General features: G+C 40.5%; 1 protein-coding gene and 1 pseudogene across 1 annotated transcript; both read left to right on the forward strand.

Moving 5' to 3' along the window:
* The first annotated feature begins 1,543 nt into the window (after window positions 1–1,543).
* On the forward strand, window positions 1,544–5,170 carry LOC137268561 (SLIT and NTRK-like protein 3). Its single transcript, XM_067803129.1, has 3 exons — window positions 1,544–2,402; window positions 3,166–3,237; window positions 3,962–5,170. The coding sequence occupies exons 1-3, from the start codon at window positions 1,544–1,546 to the stop codon at window positions 4,156–4,158; spliced, it is 1,128 nt and encodes a 375-aa protein (XP_067659230.1). The 3' UTR covers window positions 4,159–5,170.
* A 2,268-nt stretch (window positions 5,171–7,438) lies between these two features.
* Window positions 7,439–10,331, forward strand: LOC137267633 (uncharacterized; annotated as a pseudogene).
* The last annotated feature ends 6,803 nt before the right edge of the window (window positions 10,332–17,134 follow it).

A 17,134-nucleotide genomic window follows, 5' to 3' on the forward strand; every position in this document is an offset into this window, starting at 1 on the left:
CGGTTTTTTTCTGGTCCAGACTCGATTATTTGCAGACAGCTGCATATATCTGTGCGACCTAAAACTCAACACACTCACCCACTTACTATTTGAGAAGGGATGTTGGAGTGAGTGTGTGTCAGAGTGTCGGTAACAGGAACTGTATGTCTCGAGATATATAACACGATGACAGAATCTACCTTTTGTTACTTCAGTCGAGTAGAGTACTTAAACCTGCAGCTCTAAACATTTTCACCCGTAAAGATCCGTATTAGACACAATCAACGGGGTCATGTGGTTGATCACCAGATTGTCAGGCCCAGACTCGAAAATTTACAGAACGTCGCCAGACTAAAATGCTTTATGGTTCAATTTCTTTACTATACAAGGTCACAACGTTTCGAGACAGTTTCTAGTCTCTTCTTCAGGTGAAGTGTTCAGGTGAAGTGTTCACCTGAAGAAGAGACTAGGAACTGTCTCGAAACGTTGTTACCTTGTATAATAAATTAAAGAAGTTGAACCATAAAGCATTTTTAGTTTGATTCCACCAACTTCTAAATGCCTTTGAAACAACTTCAATATATCTGACAGCAGGAATGTATCTGAATGTATCTGACAGCAGCCTGAAACAACAAACAAACCTGCAATTAACTTATCATGTCTTCGCCTATCTTACTAAATGGTGTCATTTTCAGAATTAAGAATGGTTCCCATTCCAAAGGATATATGTTCGTCGAAATATTGTCGCTCCCATGGCTCTTTAGGCGACATGCCGTTTTCTTATATTACTGAACGCCTATGATCACCTATTGCTTACTACACCGTGTAGTATGATGTTATTTTAATATGTTCTTGACAATGCATCGCGCGACCAAACCACGAAATGGAACGTATTGTTTGTACACACCTCTCAAGAAAGAATTCCAGATCAAGTGATATAACCGTTCTGGTTCCGTGCAGGGTATCCTAAGCAGACCTGTATAAGATTAGGTCAATTCCTTGTCGGAACGCACCGCAAACGTGAACGAGGGGAGGTAATCACGGTTTCGGCAAATATATCACAGTGGTTTCAGGGCCAGTTATTTGATGTGTTTATGAAAGAGAGCAGTATTACATCGACTTGAATATGTTTATGTATCCATTAACCATGTTTGGCGATCCAAAAGGAATATATGTACGTAACAAAAGGCATGTTTGAAAACTGTAATTCTCACCTTTCCGTTGCAGAGAAATTGTTTCCACAAAAAGAAAGCTGTTGTTCCGGCAATGTTATCGCGGATCTAGAGTGTACTGTTTGCCGTTGAACATACCAGAGGTGTTGGAAAACAGCAGAAGAAAGATCAACGAAAAGTTATTCAGTCTTACCAAAGGAACTATATATTTTTTCACAGGACAAGTTGATGAGGACTTTAACCCCCATCATCTGAACAAGTATGACACATCTGCATAGATTCGAAGTGATGGCAGCATGACTGAAGAGGCAGTGAGATCGACATGATTGAACTTTTGGGATAAGACCAAGGGGATTGTTGATCTTCAGTAACACGCCAACTTGTTCTTCAAAATGTTTCACGTAACAGTTGTCGTCTGCTTTCTACTCTTCAAATCAGCCATGCCCCTGAGCCAACCCGCTGGATGTAAATACGAGGACGGGCTGTTCACGTGTGGGTTCAAAACTTCAATTCCCCTTAATGCCCTTGGATTCGACCCACGACCTCAGAGACTAGTTATTGACGATGTGAACGGCGCCCTCTCGGAATCGTCGTTCAAAAACTTCTTTCAAGTAAACGTCTCAGCGTTTGACCCGAACTATTCATCTTCATTAACAATCATCTGCACCACTGGTGGGTCGGCTGTGCTCATTTTGGACAATTCCTCTTTCCCGGGGATGGGTTTTTATCAGGACGTCCGGATCATAAACTGCCAGTTCAACAGCATCCCATCTGGAGCTTTCACGAATCTTGGCACAGTGAATCTGTTAAGTTTCGAAGGCGGTTCCATCGACAACCTCGACATTAACGCGTTTCTTGGTGTGAACATCAAGAAAGATACGACCATCCCGACACCAAGGGGAGAATTCGCCTTGTCTAACACCAAACTTGCACAGGGGGGTTTGAGTCGTGGTGTCCTTGACCCCTTCACGGAGGCCAGCGTTCTGACGTTGAACAATTGTCGTATTCGGGTTATAGATTTCGCGTTGTTCAGCAAGATGAAATATCTGAGCCGTATCAGCTTGGACAACAATCCGTTCACCTATATCGGCAACAACATCTTCAACGGGCTTGAGAGTCTTAGAATGATCAGTATGAACAACCTGCCATGGACGTGTTCCTGTGCGGCGTTGTGGTTCCTGCAGTTTGCCGCCGACAAAAAGATCGACCTCCAGGGTGATATGATGTGTTCATCCCCAAAGGAATACAACCGTAAGTTGTTATACCATACACTCAACTTTATAATGCAACAAGCGAGAACGTTCTTCTGAAATGCGCTGATTTGTATTTTAATGTCACCACGCTTATCCACGAGGCAACATTTTTCCTCTATCTGCAGCAAGGTTGCGGATGTCACAGTCTCCTCCATCTGGGAGTGTAACCAGCTTATAAAGGGTAATAAGGTGAAACATAGGGTGTGGAGGTTATGTACCCAGTGTGCAATGACATACTGATTTCTCAGTTGACAAATGGCTCCATGCAGCTGCAACATTGCTTAGTCAAGCCTTACACGACAAGAGGGTCTCAAACGTTGACCTACAATCTCGTCACATGGTTGTTGTGAATCTGCAATGGTCATTATGTTTCCTTTTCCATCAGCCCAACATTTCCTGCTTCATTAAACATACTTAAAGTGAAACACAGGATCCTGGTAAACAAGGCACGTAACTCTGTTGCAACACACCAGCTGTTTGTGTCATATTATCTCCATATAAGATCTTTATTAACAAATTTTCTTCCATTCAGGTGAAACAGGCTGGTAGCTGAAGGACTTTATCTGTATGTGTTATTTCCCATAGGACCGTTTGGCGACCAGTGTTCACTTTAACCATTAGTCATATTTATTCAGCAACATTCTTATTCACACTAATATCCTGCAGGACGTCAGTTACTCAGTAAATAGCCCACATAACAAGGGGTCATCTTGTATCTGTGGTATCAACAAATCATTTGTCTAATGTCTGGATTGTTGCAGGGAGACGTATAACAACGTACCAGGCCGAGGTATGCGGGGCGGTTGTGGCATGTCCCGCTGGGCTAAGGCCAAGTGAGTGCCGTACTGTTGTACACCAACACGAGTGATCATTGTTCCATTCTTGTTTGTCATTGTTAACATCAACAATCTGGGAAACTCTTGTTCTGGCGCTAAGTTTAACGTCCGTGCTACGAGATGTGCATTCCTGAGTACCACATTCTTAAGTGCAGGTCAGGGTGCTCTAAGGGTACAACGGTACCCCGATCGGAGGAGACGTCATTACGCTTGCCCGTCGATTCGAGAGATCTGCTCTTATAATTTGACTGTCACCAACACCTAAAATGTAGATATGTCAACCACTGTGATACACGACACGGTTTTATAGGTTGATATGACTATGTTACCTCTATGTACAGTAGGGTTGCCTCCCTTTGTCGTACCAGAACTCGCATATCGAGTGTGTATAAAACTTCGGCATCTTTAATTGTATGTTACACTGAACTAGAAATGGATGTTACTTGTTTCATTTTTGCAAACTGTGAAAGATGTTGGCTGTTTTGTTTCCTTAACGCCGCACTCAGCAATATTCCAGTTCTATGGCGGCGGTCTTTAAATAATCGGGTCTGTGTCAGACAAACCGACGATCAACAGCATGTGCATAAATCTACACATTTGGGGACATGTGTCCACCAAGTCAGACCACCTTTAATCATCTCTAACGGCAATCGTGGATTGCTGAGGACCAATTCTAACCCTTATCTTGATAAATATGTAATATTGTCTCATGTCTTTTCAGTGTCCGGGATTTGTCTCACCTGGTTACAGATCCTCTCCTTCAGCCTCACCTTCCTCTCCTTCGGCGTCATTGTCGTCTGCATCGTCTTCATCCTCAAGAACAGACGCGACATATTCTGGAAGACGCCCAAGAAGACTCCTGTCAAGTCTGTTGACGGGCACCGAGCCGCGCCTAGAAGAGTCACGCCATATGTATAGCGGGCAGAATGACGAAAGTCACGCAGTCTCTCAGTGAATCAGTTAAATAGTCCATCTCTGTTCTACTCAGTAAAATATTCAGTGTAACCCAGTGTCTCTCAAATAAAGCATTCATTCAGTTTTTTATTGTCTCAATATTTATTGTCTCCTCAAAAGTATTGTCTCTGTTTATGAGTGTCTACTGTCAATCATTTCAAGTTCTGCCCAGTAAAATATTCAGTATAACCCAGCGTCTCTCATGTAAAACATTCTCTCAGTTTGTCAAAGTGTCATTTTAATAGTTCATCTCCTTAGAATGTATTGTTGCAATTATCAGTGTCTGTTATTTCAGATGATGTTCATAGTGTAATATTCAACATAACCCAGTGTCTCTAAATTAAGCTTTCCCTCTCCCAATAACAGTGCACCTCCGTAAAACATTACTTTTTATTAATTTCAGTGGGATCATCGTTGCTGAAAAGAAACACTTAAATACTTTGATTCATTTCGGAATTAGCGTTGTCTCTGACTGGAAGTGCTCTCCCAAGTAAGTGATGGGAGAAGACGTTCATCATAATATCAACCACCTGTTTACCAGGCCCACTTTATTCACAGGTCGTCTTGATATATTAAATTCGATGTAGTATATTTTACGTCAGTTTAATTTAATCATTAAAGCACAAAGGTAGGGGAGGATATTCGTTTCTTACCTGAGGCGATGTGGACTTACGGCTTAAATTTATCATGCAGCGGTACTTTGGGCCGTGTGTACAGAATTACGAATTTATATTTGATTGATAAGTGACTGGTTGATGCCACACTACGATACTGAGCCGAGTTACACGGTTGTGTAGTCTGTAGTATTTCTGACCTCTGACTTCTTATTTGGCCATTCCTGAATTTTGCGTATCGTGGCTTTCGACCTGAACCATTTAACACTATTCTTGACCTGTCGAGTGTTCTCATTTCTTTGCAGAGAAAACTATATTCTGATGTATCTAAACCGATTTTGAGTGTCGATAAAACAATATCATATTAACTGACTTCTTCTGTCTTCTGTCGACCTTCCATTATGAGAAGTACGCGTAATCCATGTATGTCGTAAAAGGCGACTAACGGTATCCGATGGTCAGGCTCGGATCGGATGACACATGCCATCGATCCCAGATTGTTTAGATCGATACTCATGCTGTTGGCCACTGGAATGTCTGGTCCAGACCGCCGACATGAAGCTTGAATATTATTGAGTGCGGCGTAAAACTAACCACCAGTAGACTATATAGTGGGGTACAGACTGCCGGTAGCCATCTGTATTTGTACCTTAGCTTTGCCTCGATCATGGGATCGAATCCAAATCTTGTCTGCAATAATTCGCAAACCCAACATAATATGGTATCACGAAAGTGGTAAATGTCTTCAATCTGAACAAGTATTCATCCAGCTGGAAGTCCCAAGGCAACATCCTCCTTCCGTTACACGCTTTGGCTGAACTTTTCTCGAAACAATATATCCCCGAACACATGACAAAATCCTTCGTTTTGACTCAGTGCTATGTGTGACTCATACTCTCCGCTTCTATTCTGATAGAATTGTTGTGATATCGGAATGGGATTGTTTATTTATTTATTTATTTATTTATTTATTTATTTATTTATTTATTTATTTATTTATTTATTTATTTATTCATTGCATTGCATTGCATTGCATTGCATTGCATTGCATTGCATTGCATTGTGTCCAGTATATTTTCTTTCAGGAACATTCTTTCCTCCGGAAGCTTTTACCCGGCCACATGAATCATTTACAATATTATTGGAATACTGTCCAGAGCAGCACTAGAACCACCATCACTTGCCATATACACGTCTTATAGAATCCACGCCACACAAGTTAAGTGTTGACATTATTTACGCTGCATGAATGGCACACTAACAACCATCCATTACGAAAATACATTTCTCGATTAAGACTGAATTGAGTCAAATATGTTTTTATAAATGACTATAATATACTGCTATAACAGGGCCATCGTTAGATGACCACAGCGTGAATCAGTTGAACGGGAACGGACGTTCAAAACAGGGAATTGACTGCAACATAGTGAAACCAATCTAATGTGTTCTTTTTGCATGGATGTAAAACATTCATTAATCACGGTTTTTAAACACACTGTGATATATCTATATATATACCACCTTGAAGGTTGGGGTGAAACGGTCCGCTTTTACCGCGGCACGGGACGTTTTGATATCTTTCTTCCGGTCATCTGGCAAAGAAATGCATGGAACTCGAGAAAATGATTCGATATCTGGACATTTTAGAAAAAGAGCTTAAAAGGTTTAATACAACGACTACGAAAACCCAAAATATCGAACTTTTGGATTGCATTACGGTATGTCGAACCGAAGGCAAATTACCGCGGTTCTGCTAATAAGCGTGATACCGCGATGTACCGTTTCACCCCTGCTAGGCAATCTCTATTCCTTCAACAGCAGAAATGTCCTCTCATCGAGAGACAAGGGACGAGTTTTACGCCGCACTCAGCAATATTCCATCTATGTGACGGCTGTCTGTAAATAATCGAGTCTGGACCAGACAATCCAGTGATCAACAGCATGAACTTCGATCTGCGCAATCGGGAACCGATGACATGTGTCAACCAAGTCAGCGACCACCCGTTCGCGTTATTCAGCTTTTACGACAAGAATACTCGCCTTTTATGGCAAACATGGTTTGCTGACGGCCTATTCTATAGCGAACGTCACGGGTTTCGAGAGACAAGGAAGCTGGCAAACTGTCGTAGTATAATATATTCCAGTCGAAGTACAGGTATTCCCTTCAGATTTACCTGTAATTCAGTTAGTAACTCCTTGGATACCACAGCCATGTTAGAATTGGTCATTAGATCAAAGTTTTAACGTGAAAGTAGACTTACAATGGCAAACTCATGTGACATGACTTGTGTGGTTTGTACCACGAACGACCCTGGAGCGTTGATTTTAACCTATGATTCTTGTCAATGTCATTTGATTTCCGAGATTATTTTAGAAGTATTCTAAAATATATATTTTTCAAAGCGAGTGCAGCTGAGTCACTATCATTGCATTCATTGTCATCACCTATTTCCCTTTATCATGAACAAAATATTCAAGAGGCCCTCACTTGTTTTCACGCGGAAAACTTGTTGAGAGAATAGGCGACGTGCCCAAAATATAGCTCCAGAACAACGAACTCAACCACAGTGCGTACTACCATATAGCCTAACAAATCATGAAGTAGGTATTTCTGTGAGGAGCTTGCGATGACGTATACAAGTACCATGACGTCACGACAATCAGACCCTAGTGACAGCGGAGGTGTCGTCACGCAGCTGTCAGCTCTGTCAAAAGCGTGCATTTTGGCTAATCTGTAAAGATTAAGAGTTACACACCTTGGAGAAAAGTTATTTATTGGATAGAAACCATCGCAAAGCAACGGTAAGAATTATTACATATATATTATATTTTTTAACAAGAAACTAACACAACTGCGTGCACTGGACTAAAATTTGCTATTAAAAACAATGCCTTCAACATTTTTTTAGATTTTGAATCGTGGAAGATTAAATAGACGTTTAAGTATGCTACAGAAGCATTAAAGACAATTAGTTTATTTAGCCACTTTATCTTCGGTATACCGATGTTTCAAGAAGATTTTCTTTATTCCTCTATTCCTTTCAAGCACCGTTAAGCATGTTTTTTCGATATTCAAACAGTGTGAGCCTTTTGTAATTTTTTTCTCCGACATTTTGTAATATTTTTTCCTCATTTGTCTCTTTTTCAGATGGGTCGGTTGCTACATAAGTTAGCCGTGAGAGCAGGGACAAAGGTTCTGTCTCCAATCCCGGAGTTGCCCGAAGGGTCCCGATCACCTACCCCAGTCAATGGTAAGTTATCTGATAGTCCACATATTGTTTTTACATACCACTTGTCAATGTAATTCTCTCAATAATGTTATCATTGCTTTGTTTTACGCAGATGCTTCCAACACAAGTCCAAAGAGACCAGAAAGCCCAAAACTCAGCGAAGAGGAATGGTAGGCACCGTCAACAGTACAAGTATTACATGGAAGCATTATCAAATGTTTCATGTCACTATCCACATTTCGCCTTTTGACTTTGAAGAGATTGTATGTAATAAGAACGGAATTCGCTTAACAGCACGAGCATTTATCTATGTATTTGGGATACGATGGGTCGATCAAACCATTGTCCCAACGTTCTCGGCAATCAGATTTCTTATGCATATGAAAAGGATTTTGTCGCCTTGTTTAAGAAATACCTTAAACTGACAGAGAGAACAATTATCAAACGTTGCTGCCTTTCTGTTCTTTTGTTTAAACATTGACTAATCCATATTTCACATCCCGCCCGTCATGTTTTCAAAATACTTTCAAACAAATTTGTCAAGACATTTCAGTTACAATTCAGTTTCACCAGAGCTGTTTGAATAAGAGGAAATGTACCAAGAACAGAATAAACAACAAAGTCAATCATATTTTCTGTTCATTCCTGAGAACCATATTATTGAAGTTACGATTAATTCAGACGAGTTTGCAATCAAATCTAGGATATGCATACTGACATCGCCTAGCACTCTGTATCCAGTATATTAGTTACTGACTTATTTTATCCGAGTTTGCACATATGTATACTATCTTGTCATCTTAACAGTATTCGGTCTTAACGTTATATATGTAATTCATAGGTAAATAAAGTTCTTTCATGGAAGAAACACTTTAATGAGTGAGGGAGTCTAGTTTATGTCGCAGTCGGCAATGTTCCAGCTGTATGACAGCAGTCTGTAAATAACCGTGTCTAGACGAACATCGTGAGCATCGGTCTTCGTAATTGAGATACGATGACATGTAGATCCCTCAAATAATGTTCGTAAAAAATCCGTAATCTTACTTTTAATAGTTATAAATTGGGGTGATGGGGTACTGTATCCAGCGACTGCTTGTCACGTCCAGGCTACAATTCCCCATATGGGCACAATGTGCGAAGCCTAATTACTCTCGTGTCTGATAATGATAATGCTGGAATATTGCTGAAGGCGGCCTAAAACTAAACTCACTAGCTGTCTGATATCGATTCACTTCAGGGGGGTAACCTTCCTAGTTTTACCTTAGGGGTTTCTAATAAAGGCCAAATGCTCATGATACGAGCTCGTACCGTCGAAATATATATGGAAAGGATTTTGTCGCCTTGTTTTAGAATATTTTTTGTGCGTGTGAGCAATAAATAATCAGTAACAATGAACCTTTGTCTTCACGTTTCCCAACTGTCTGATGGAAACACCCACCTCTTCTCTTGCAGCTTCTTGAAGCATCTCCAGAGTATCGAGGCCGAATACAGACAGGACATGGAGAATGTGAGACGAGAACTCCGACTGATGCAGAGAACAAATGCCAGGACGGAGAAGGACCTCAAATTCTATCGAGAACAGTACGACATCTACAAGCCGGACTGGCACAATAATCAGGCCAAGCTTCTGGACCTAAAGATGACTCTGGTCAGAAAACAGCCGTTGAAGAAAGCCATTGACAGACTGTATTCCCTCGAAGATGAAAATATGGCATTGAGGAAATCTTACTTCAAGACTGTTCTGGAAAACAATTCTCTGAGGAAACTCTGGATGAACATGGAGGGTGAGGACATTGAGGACGAAGAACTCCCAGATGTTGAGAACATAAGAGAGGCAATAGTTCCTAGACCTCCCACAGCTTCCGATAACGGCAGGGCGGGATCAGCCAGACGCCGTCCATCCACAGGCAAGTCCAGGAAGGATCTGCTTCATCTGCCGCCTATCACGGAGAACAACAAGACCGTGGCATCTCTCAAGCAGACGACAGCTACACCACCTGAGAAGAAACAAAGCCAGTCTCCCGTTCATCTGCCACAGCTGGTCCCCACTCCCCCAGCCGGTCCACGTAGAAATCCCCCAAGCAGACGCCAGAGCAGAATTCCAGTGGCCTTACCGCCAATCCGAGGTGCGACTTCTGTAGACGGTGCTCGGTTTAGCCGGAAAGGTGTGTAGGACGGTGGTCGCAAGATATGGAAGGGACAGGAGAACAGGGGTGTCTCGTGGTTAAACATGGATGGATGCCTGTATAAGATTAATTTTGTGTACAAAAGTGGAGTGGCTCGTCATTAAGGGTGGATCGAGCAGAAAGCATGGATAGGTGACTTTATAATTTATAGCTTCTGCGTGTATATGTGACATGTGGTCTTGAAGGACACTTTACCCTTTACCCTTTAAGCAGGGTGTCATCGTCAGACATAGAAGAAATTGTACAAACCTCATGTGCATATCGCTGACAGTTTCCGTCATAAATCCTAAATAATCCTTTCATTCATTCAGTGTATCCAACCATTCAGTGTATCCAAGGTGTGTAGTACGGTGATCGCAAGATCTGGAGGGGACAGGTGGACAGGAGTGTCTCGTGATTAAACATGAATGGATGCCTGTATAAGATTAATTTTCTGTACAGATATGGGGCATGCGTGTTCTTAACATTAACTCCTTGGAAGTGATGTTTCAGCAGACATAATGGACACAAAACTAAATGTAAATCCTCCCTTGTTATTACCGATGTCTTTGCAATAATTCAATTTCATTTCCTACATATCCATCTTTCAATCCATCTGTTTACTTACACCACCAATTCGACATATATTAGGGCTGCCAATACCCTCATGAAATAAATGTCCATCTTCAACATGATAATCCGCCCACAGATTTTAGCCTACAAGATGTCTTCATCAAAGTCAAACTCAATTGGTGTCATTATTTGGCCTCGTTGTTGTTGATGCAAGATTTATGTAAACTCTCTCCAGATTCCTTAAGAGCTCACAAGTGCCTACAATTCACGTATGGTTCATTGTGTAGTCTGCTTCTTTTGATTCCCATCTCGTATGTGGACTAGACATCGGGGGAGGTGGGGTAGCCAAGTAGTTAATGCGTTCGTCCGTGACGCCGATGACCCAGGTTCAACTCCCTACATGGGTTCAATGTGAGAAGCCCATTTCTTTATATTCTTATACGCACCATGAGTGAGCGTCAGAAACAGGCCTAAAGATAACAATTGAGTCAAATAACAGCCATTTCCTTATTGGGGGTATGGGTGGCCCATTTATGAGTGACGCTTCAACTCGCTGTGTACCGCAGCGATCCTTGGGCGCACAAGAACTACCGTCGAGTCGCGGCTGTCCCCGATGATGTTCCCAAGTTGCCATAAATGTGCACGTGTGTTTCGTGTCCTACATTCGCACCACCATACACATATATCTGACACGCTGACAGGAATTCAGTTTCATGCCGCGTTAAATTTACAAAACTCGATCGGTGCCACTGTTCCCATGTTACACTGTTGAATATGTGTTTTATATTTTACAGGTGCTTCTTGCATTTATTAACGTGTTTGCTTTTATCATAACTATAAAGTGTAGTGAGTCAGTTCAGTTTTACGCCGCTTTGAACAATAATCCAGCAATATCACACATTCTATGCACGTTGGGACTGAACCCGAGCTTTAGGCGTGACGAGAGAGCACTTTAACCACCAGGCTACCCCACCGCCCCTTACATATATTTAAAGGTGCTTCTTGCATCTATGTTTGTGTTTCTGTTTTTGTCGATTATATTGAAAAGTGTTTAGTTGTACTTCGTAACAAAAAATATATTAGTGACTAAATATACAGTTATTACATTTTACTCTATAAGCCTTAAACATAATTTTCAGATCTTGTGATCTGTTAAATGTCGGTGTTATTACACACCCGACATTGGTACTTAAAACATCAACTGAAGAATAAAGAACCTTGCGTTACAAACTGTTTTTTCTTTGTGTTACATATGTACGTTTTGCAATACAACAAACTCATAGTCTGTTTTCCAGGCAATATTACTCTTGAGGCTTTTCATTTCGTCAGAACATCCGGGTTAGAACTGAGACTCCTATCACGAAGCAACCTTTACTAAGGTTAACCTTAACTCACATTTTATAACACTTCACTAAGGTTACCTTAGTGACTTACGATCACCTTACTGCTTTGTGAAAGGAGGGCTAGTGCCTACATTTTCGAAGCTCTCTTAGTGCTAAGATAGTCGTAAGTGCCATACATTAACTTACGACTATTTTAGGGATAGGAGAGCTTCTAAACCCTAGGCCGTGGAACTCCAGCAACGAATTCCAGTTGCAAAAGGTGTCTTTAGGGATCGGGTGGTCAGGCTAGCAGACTTAGTAGAGATGTGGCATCGTATCCCAACTGCCGACTTATATTCATGCTGTTGATCATTGGATTGTTTGGTCCAGTAACGACGTTAAACAAATATTTGGTGAATTCATAAAATCAGTGAATGAGAAATATCCAAGGTTAAGGTACATAAATAATACTTACACCAACAAACAGACAAACAAAACAAACATGTCAAGTCTGACGTGGCCTGCTATGGATGAAGTGTTTTCCAGTCTCAAGCCACCTGCTCAGGATTTGAGATCCGGGCGTTGGAGAAGTCTTTCCATTTGACACAAACCACTTTACCATTCCACAATTTCTTGATTTTGTGGATAACGTTTGTTTCTGTTTTCATACCTTGACTGATAATATATATAGGTTTGGTTTACCGAGTCGCCACACAATCGTAAACTGGCGATCTCAGTGAATCCTGACATTATTCAAAATGTCGAATAATAACTTTTCGTGAGTTTCATTCCAGTTCTAAGTTGCAGGTACTGTCATGCGCAGGTTCACAACTCACAGTCTTGCACATAAATTGAAATAATTTCCAAATTATAGGGCATTTTCACACTGAAAGTTAAACATTTTACGATATATTTGTGTTCATCTGAACAAGGAGGCTGAAGGAAATGGACGAAAAACAATTCAAATTTGTGTATGGTGAAAACAATTACATCCGCTTACCTGGGACAGAAAACAGCAATTTCCCCATGCCCTTTGCGTTTTTCTGACAATGCCAAATCCAAATTAGAAGGGGAAATCGCATATAGAAGGGCGCATATTCAAACATGTACCCTAGGTTTAATACACATTTTCTTCGGCTGAACTAGCTTCGTCACAGTCATAACAAGGAGGATGAGTAATGAAAGACGGTGCTGAAAAAGGGACATGTTTGGTTCACTGGTTCCGGGCTCACAGCGAAATAATACATGCATAAGAATAATGGCACGCCATGGTGGTTTGCTTCAATACATTATTGACATAGATAGCCCAAGCTGCCTGTTTGGTCATGTGACTTATCCAACTGGGAACCCTATTTCTGCTGGGTGAACAGAGGCAATTTTGAACAAACTGACTTGGCCACATGTACCACACGTGGTTCGTTTTGAGGCAGGACTGAAGTTCTAGAAACTCTTAGGCGTCAAGCTGCACAATACCAAACACATAGTGAGCTGAAGTCTTGCAGGACCAACGTACAAACGAAGGCAAATGGTCAAAGGGAGACAACACAATGACCAATTTAATGCATATATCCATTTGTTAAGTAATCAGTGGATTTTATGCTGAAACGACATGGATGTGCATTCACGGGCCGCGTACTGACGATTTACGTCTCATACAGTTCACCCAGTTGATCCCGTTACCTACATGCAACGTCGAAATGTGCGTCCGTGTTGTTGGTGGTCAAGGGGAAAGAATTCTTGATCGTATTTCCAAGATGAAAAACAGACTTACCTCCCTTTAGATCGCGTTAATTTGCATATGTGCATTCGGGACAAGACGAATACGCTGGAAAGGGTCGAGTGGTCGTCACTAGCCTCATTCGTCGCCACTAGCCTCTTTCAATAAGCTCCAAGAACATTCGGCTTGTCCCGGAATAACAAGAGATGGTCACGAATGCATGTGCCACGTAGGAAACAATATGCGATGATCTGGTGTGAGTAGTTGGGAAAAAACGCTACCCTTTGCATTTTGCATTAACACGATTACCAACAAACTCGTCATATCTTCTTTTCACTTCCTCAAACAATTATAGTGTGTGTGTGTGTGTGTGTGTGTGTGTGTGAGAGAGAGAGAGAGTGTGTGTGTGTGTCTGTCTGTCAGTCTGTCTGTGTGTGCGTGTGTGTTCAGAAGAAGCCATATAGTTTTCTTTTGCAAATTAAATTACACTGCGTATCATGAATCCTGACGTCTTTCGGGTTGCAACGAGAGGACCTGATACAGTCTGTGAAACTTAGAGGCAATTAAAAGAAAAAGCGATCCGTCCGTCCCTCCGTAATCATGTTGTTTCCAGGGCATAACTCTAAAACCGTTCAATATTTTAGACCAAAATTGGTAGACACAATAAACTGAACCTATAGTTGTGCCTTTTGCTATTCACAGATTTTTGTCATTTTTATTTACTTATTTATTTTTTTATATATTTTTTCATTTTATTTTATTTATGCATTTTTTTTCCATGGAACGTTTTGGCCATGGGAGGGATGGGCTTCGTTTAGGGAACATAACTCAAAAACTGTTCAATATTGTTCTGCAACAGAACCTAAAGTGGTGCCCTTTGCTATTTACAGGTTTTCGTGATTTATTATTTTCTCGGTTTCCATGGAAACGTTTCGGAATTAGTCTCAAAACTGAGAGGTGTGTTTCGTTTCCGGAGCACAACTCCAAAACTTCTCAATATCTTTCAGCAAAACTTGACAGATGTGTGAGGAAAACCTCAAAATGTCTCTTGCTGTTTACAGATTTTTGTCATTTTTATTTTTCCCGGTCTCCATGGAAACGATTCAGATTTGGTCGTAAAAGGGAGGGAAGGGCTTTATTTCCGGAGAGCAACTCGAAAACTTCTTAATATGTTTCAGAAAATGTTGGCAGATGTGTGAGGCACATTCCAAAATGGTGCCTTTTGCTACTTACAGATTTTTTGTAGTTTATCATTTTCGAAGTTTCCATTGAAACTTCTGACTTAGTCTCGAAAGGGAGGGATAGACTTCGTTTCCGGAGTACAACTCGAAAACTTTTTGATATCTTTCAGCAAATCTTGGCAGATATATGACACCGATCTTGAAGTGGTGCCCTTGAATCGTCTTCTGATGACACTTGTTTCAGAATTCAAACGAGTGTCTTATGCCATGGTCTAAGGGAGACAACTTCTGGCTGTGTACCCATCGGTGGAAGATGCATGACTGTGGAGGTTTCAACACGGCGTTAGCGTAACTTTAATCAATCAGTCACCCCTACAAAAACTACATTGTTGATTACAATATTTATTGGAATTCCGTTTCTGTGTTGATTCCGTGAAGAAATACAACTTCCGTATCTGAAGGCTTTTGACCTGTGAGAGACAGCACATGTTCCTATTAACATACGCTAAAAGATTCTCGTATTTGGTATAGATTTATCATAAAATATTCAAAAGCATTTTTCAACAATTTTCATAAGATCACTTTTGCAACTGTTCAGTTTACTAACAAATGACTATGAGACATAAGATATCAATACTCACATTTCAGAAAAACTCTCAGTGTGTTTTTTGAGAGCAATCAATGATATGGATCATGTCTGTATTTGGAGCTACCATCCCAAAAATGAAAATAAAACTTCATGATCCGTAATCATTTAGTATATATGCTGGTTAAGAATGTTTCATAACTGCCGGGACAGCAGTATCACAGTGTATCATGGCTCTCGGTTATAACTATGGCCCAGACAAGCCAGTAGTTGATGGCACCAGGAAGTGTTATGGTGTGTCAGATTAATACACAGGGAATGCAAAAATGACCAAGGTTATGGGCTTTGGTCACTTTGTGAATTCAGGAACATGCGTATGTATAATGCTGACCATTGTTGAGTATATGACTTTAAGCAAAAATACAAAAACAAATCTGAAAGAATTTCAACATATTTCACACTACTGGTGAGTTGTGACATATTTATTAGTCTGTCCCACAGTCCCTGAACCACATTATTTTCCCTAGCCTTCCCGGTAAAGCTAAAGCCATAAATGAAGCTAGTCTAGATTTTCCCAGGTTCAGGTTTTCAAGCAGATCATGAACAAACACCTAGATTTGTGGGTCATGTGAGCAGATTCACACTTTATTTCATCTCAGTAGGTTTCAGTAAGTTAGTATTGGTGATGCAGCTTTTATATCAGTTATCATTGTTTTATTTCCATTGACAGTATTTCTGATTTTTATTGATTCTTTTAGTCAGCCTTACAAGGGTGTTTATGTAACATTCTGCAGTAGAGCTTTCTTACTTTCTTCAGAAAAATAATCACTGCTCCCCCTCAAAAATCAAATAGTTGCATTTTGTTGGCATTCTTCTGTTATCACCATATCACTTGCTTACCATGATGATCTCAGCAATCTACTGTAAATCAGGTACAGTCTCGCAATACACAATACTCACAAGAGTCAAACATTTTGTCAGATTGAGTTCAAAGAGAAGAGCTTAATTGTGTAGTTTCAACATGAGTAAGGGACATTAATTGCAAAAACAATAATCATCTATACAAGTTAAACAAAGCTTGTGAGCTATGGAAGGCCATAGCAGTAATTTTACAAATATTCATAAATGTAATAATCTTTAGCAGTCATGAGTATGGTTTTAAAATACTATTTAATTGACATCCTGGCACTGGACCCCAATATTAGGTTGTACAGACTATATGCCATGTTGCAGGCAGAGGACTGAAACTTTGACAGCTTGACTAATCCACAGCACCATAAAATATGATAGGAACATATGATAGATACTTAAAACTTACTTAAATTACTTTAACTTTTTTAAAAAGTATTTTTCATTTTGAGACATGTCAGTGGCTTTGACTATCATTTTGATCATTGTTGGCCATCACATGGGCTTCTTTTGATTTTACATCTTCATTTTTTGTTCATCTGAAGGTTCTACATTTCCAGTATCTCCTATGAAACATGGAGGCCAGTAGGTTGAAAAACTACATCAATGATGCCAATTATGTTGTCTGACATCTCCAGGA

Source organism: Haliotis asinina, chromosome 16 (genome assembly GCF_037392515.1).
Source record: "Haliotis asinina isolate JCU_RB_2024 chromosome 16, JCU_Hal_asi_v2, whole genome shotgun sequence".
Taxonomy (NCBI): Eukaryota; Metazoa; Mollusca; class Gastropoda; order Lepetellida; family Haliotidae; genus Haliotis; species Haliotis asinina.

Excerpts from the sequence above, each read along its gene's own strand:
- LOC137268561 (XM_067803129.1), top strand. The coding sequence starts at position 1,544 with ATGTTTCACGTAACAGTTGTCGTCTGCTTTCTACTCTTCAAATCAGCC. Across the intron at positions 2,403-3,165 it reads ATCCCCAAAGGAATACAACC|GGAGACGTATAACAACGTAC; the intron begins GTAAGTTGTTAT and ends GGATTGTTGCAG. Across the intron at positions 3,238-3,961 it reads TCCCGCTGGGCTAAGGCCAA|TGTCCGGGATTTGTCTCACC; the intron begins GTGAGTGCCGTA and ends ATGTCTTTTCAG.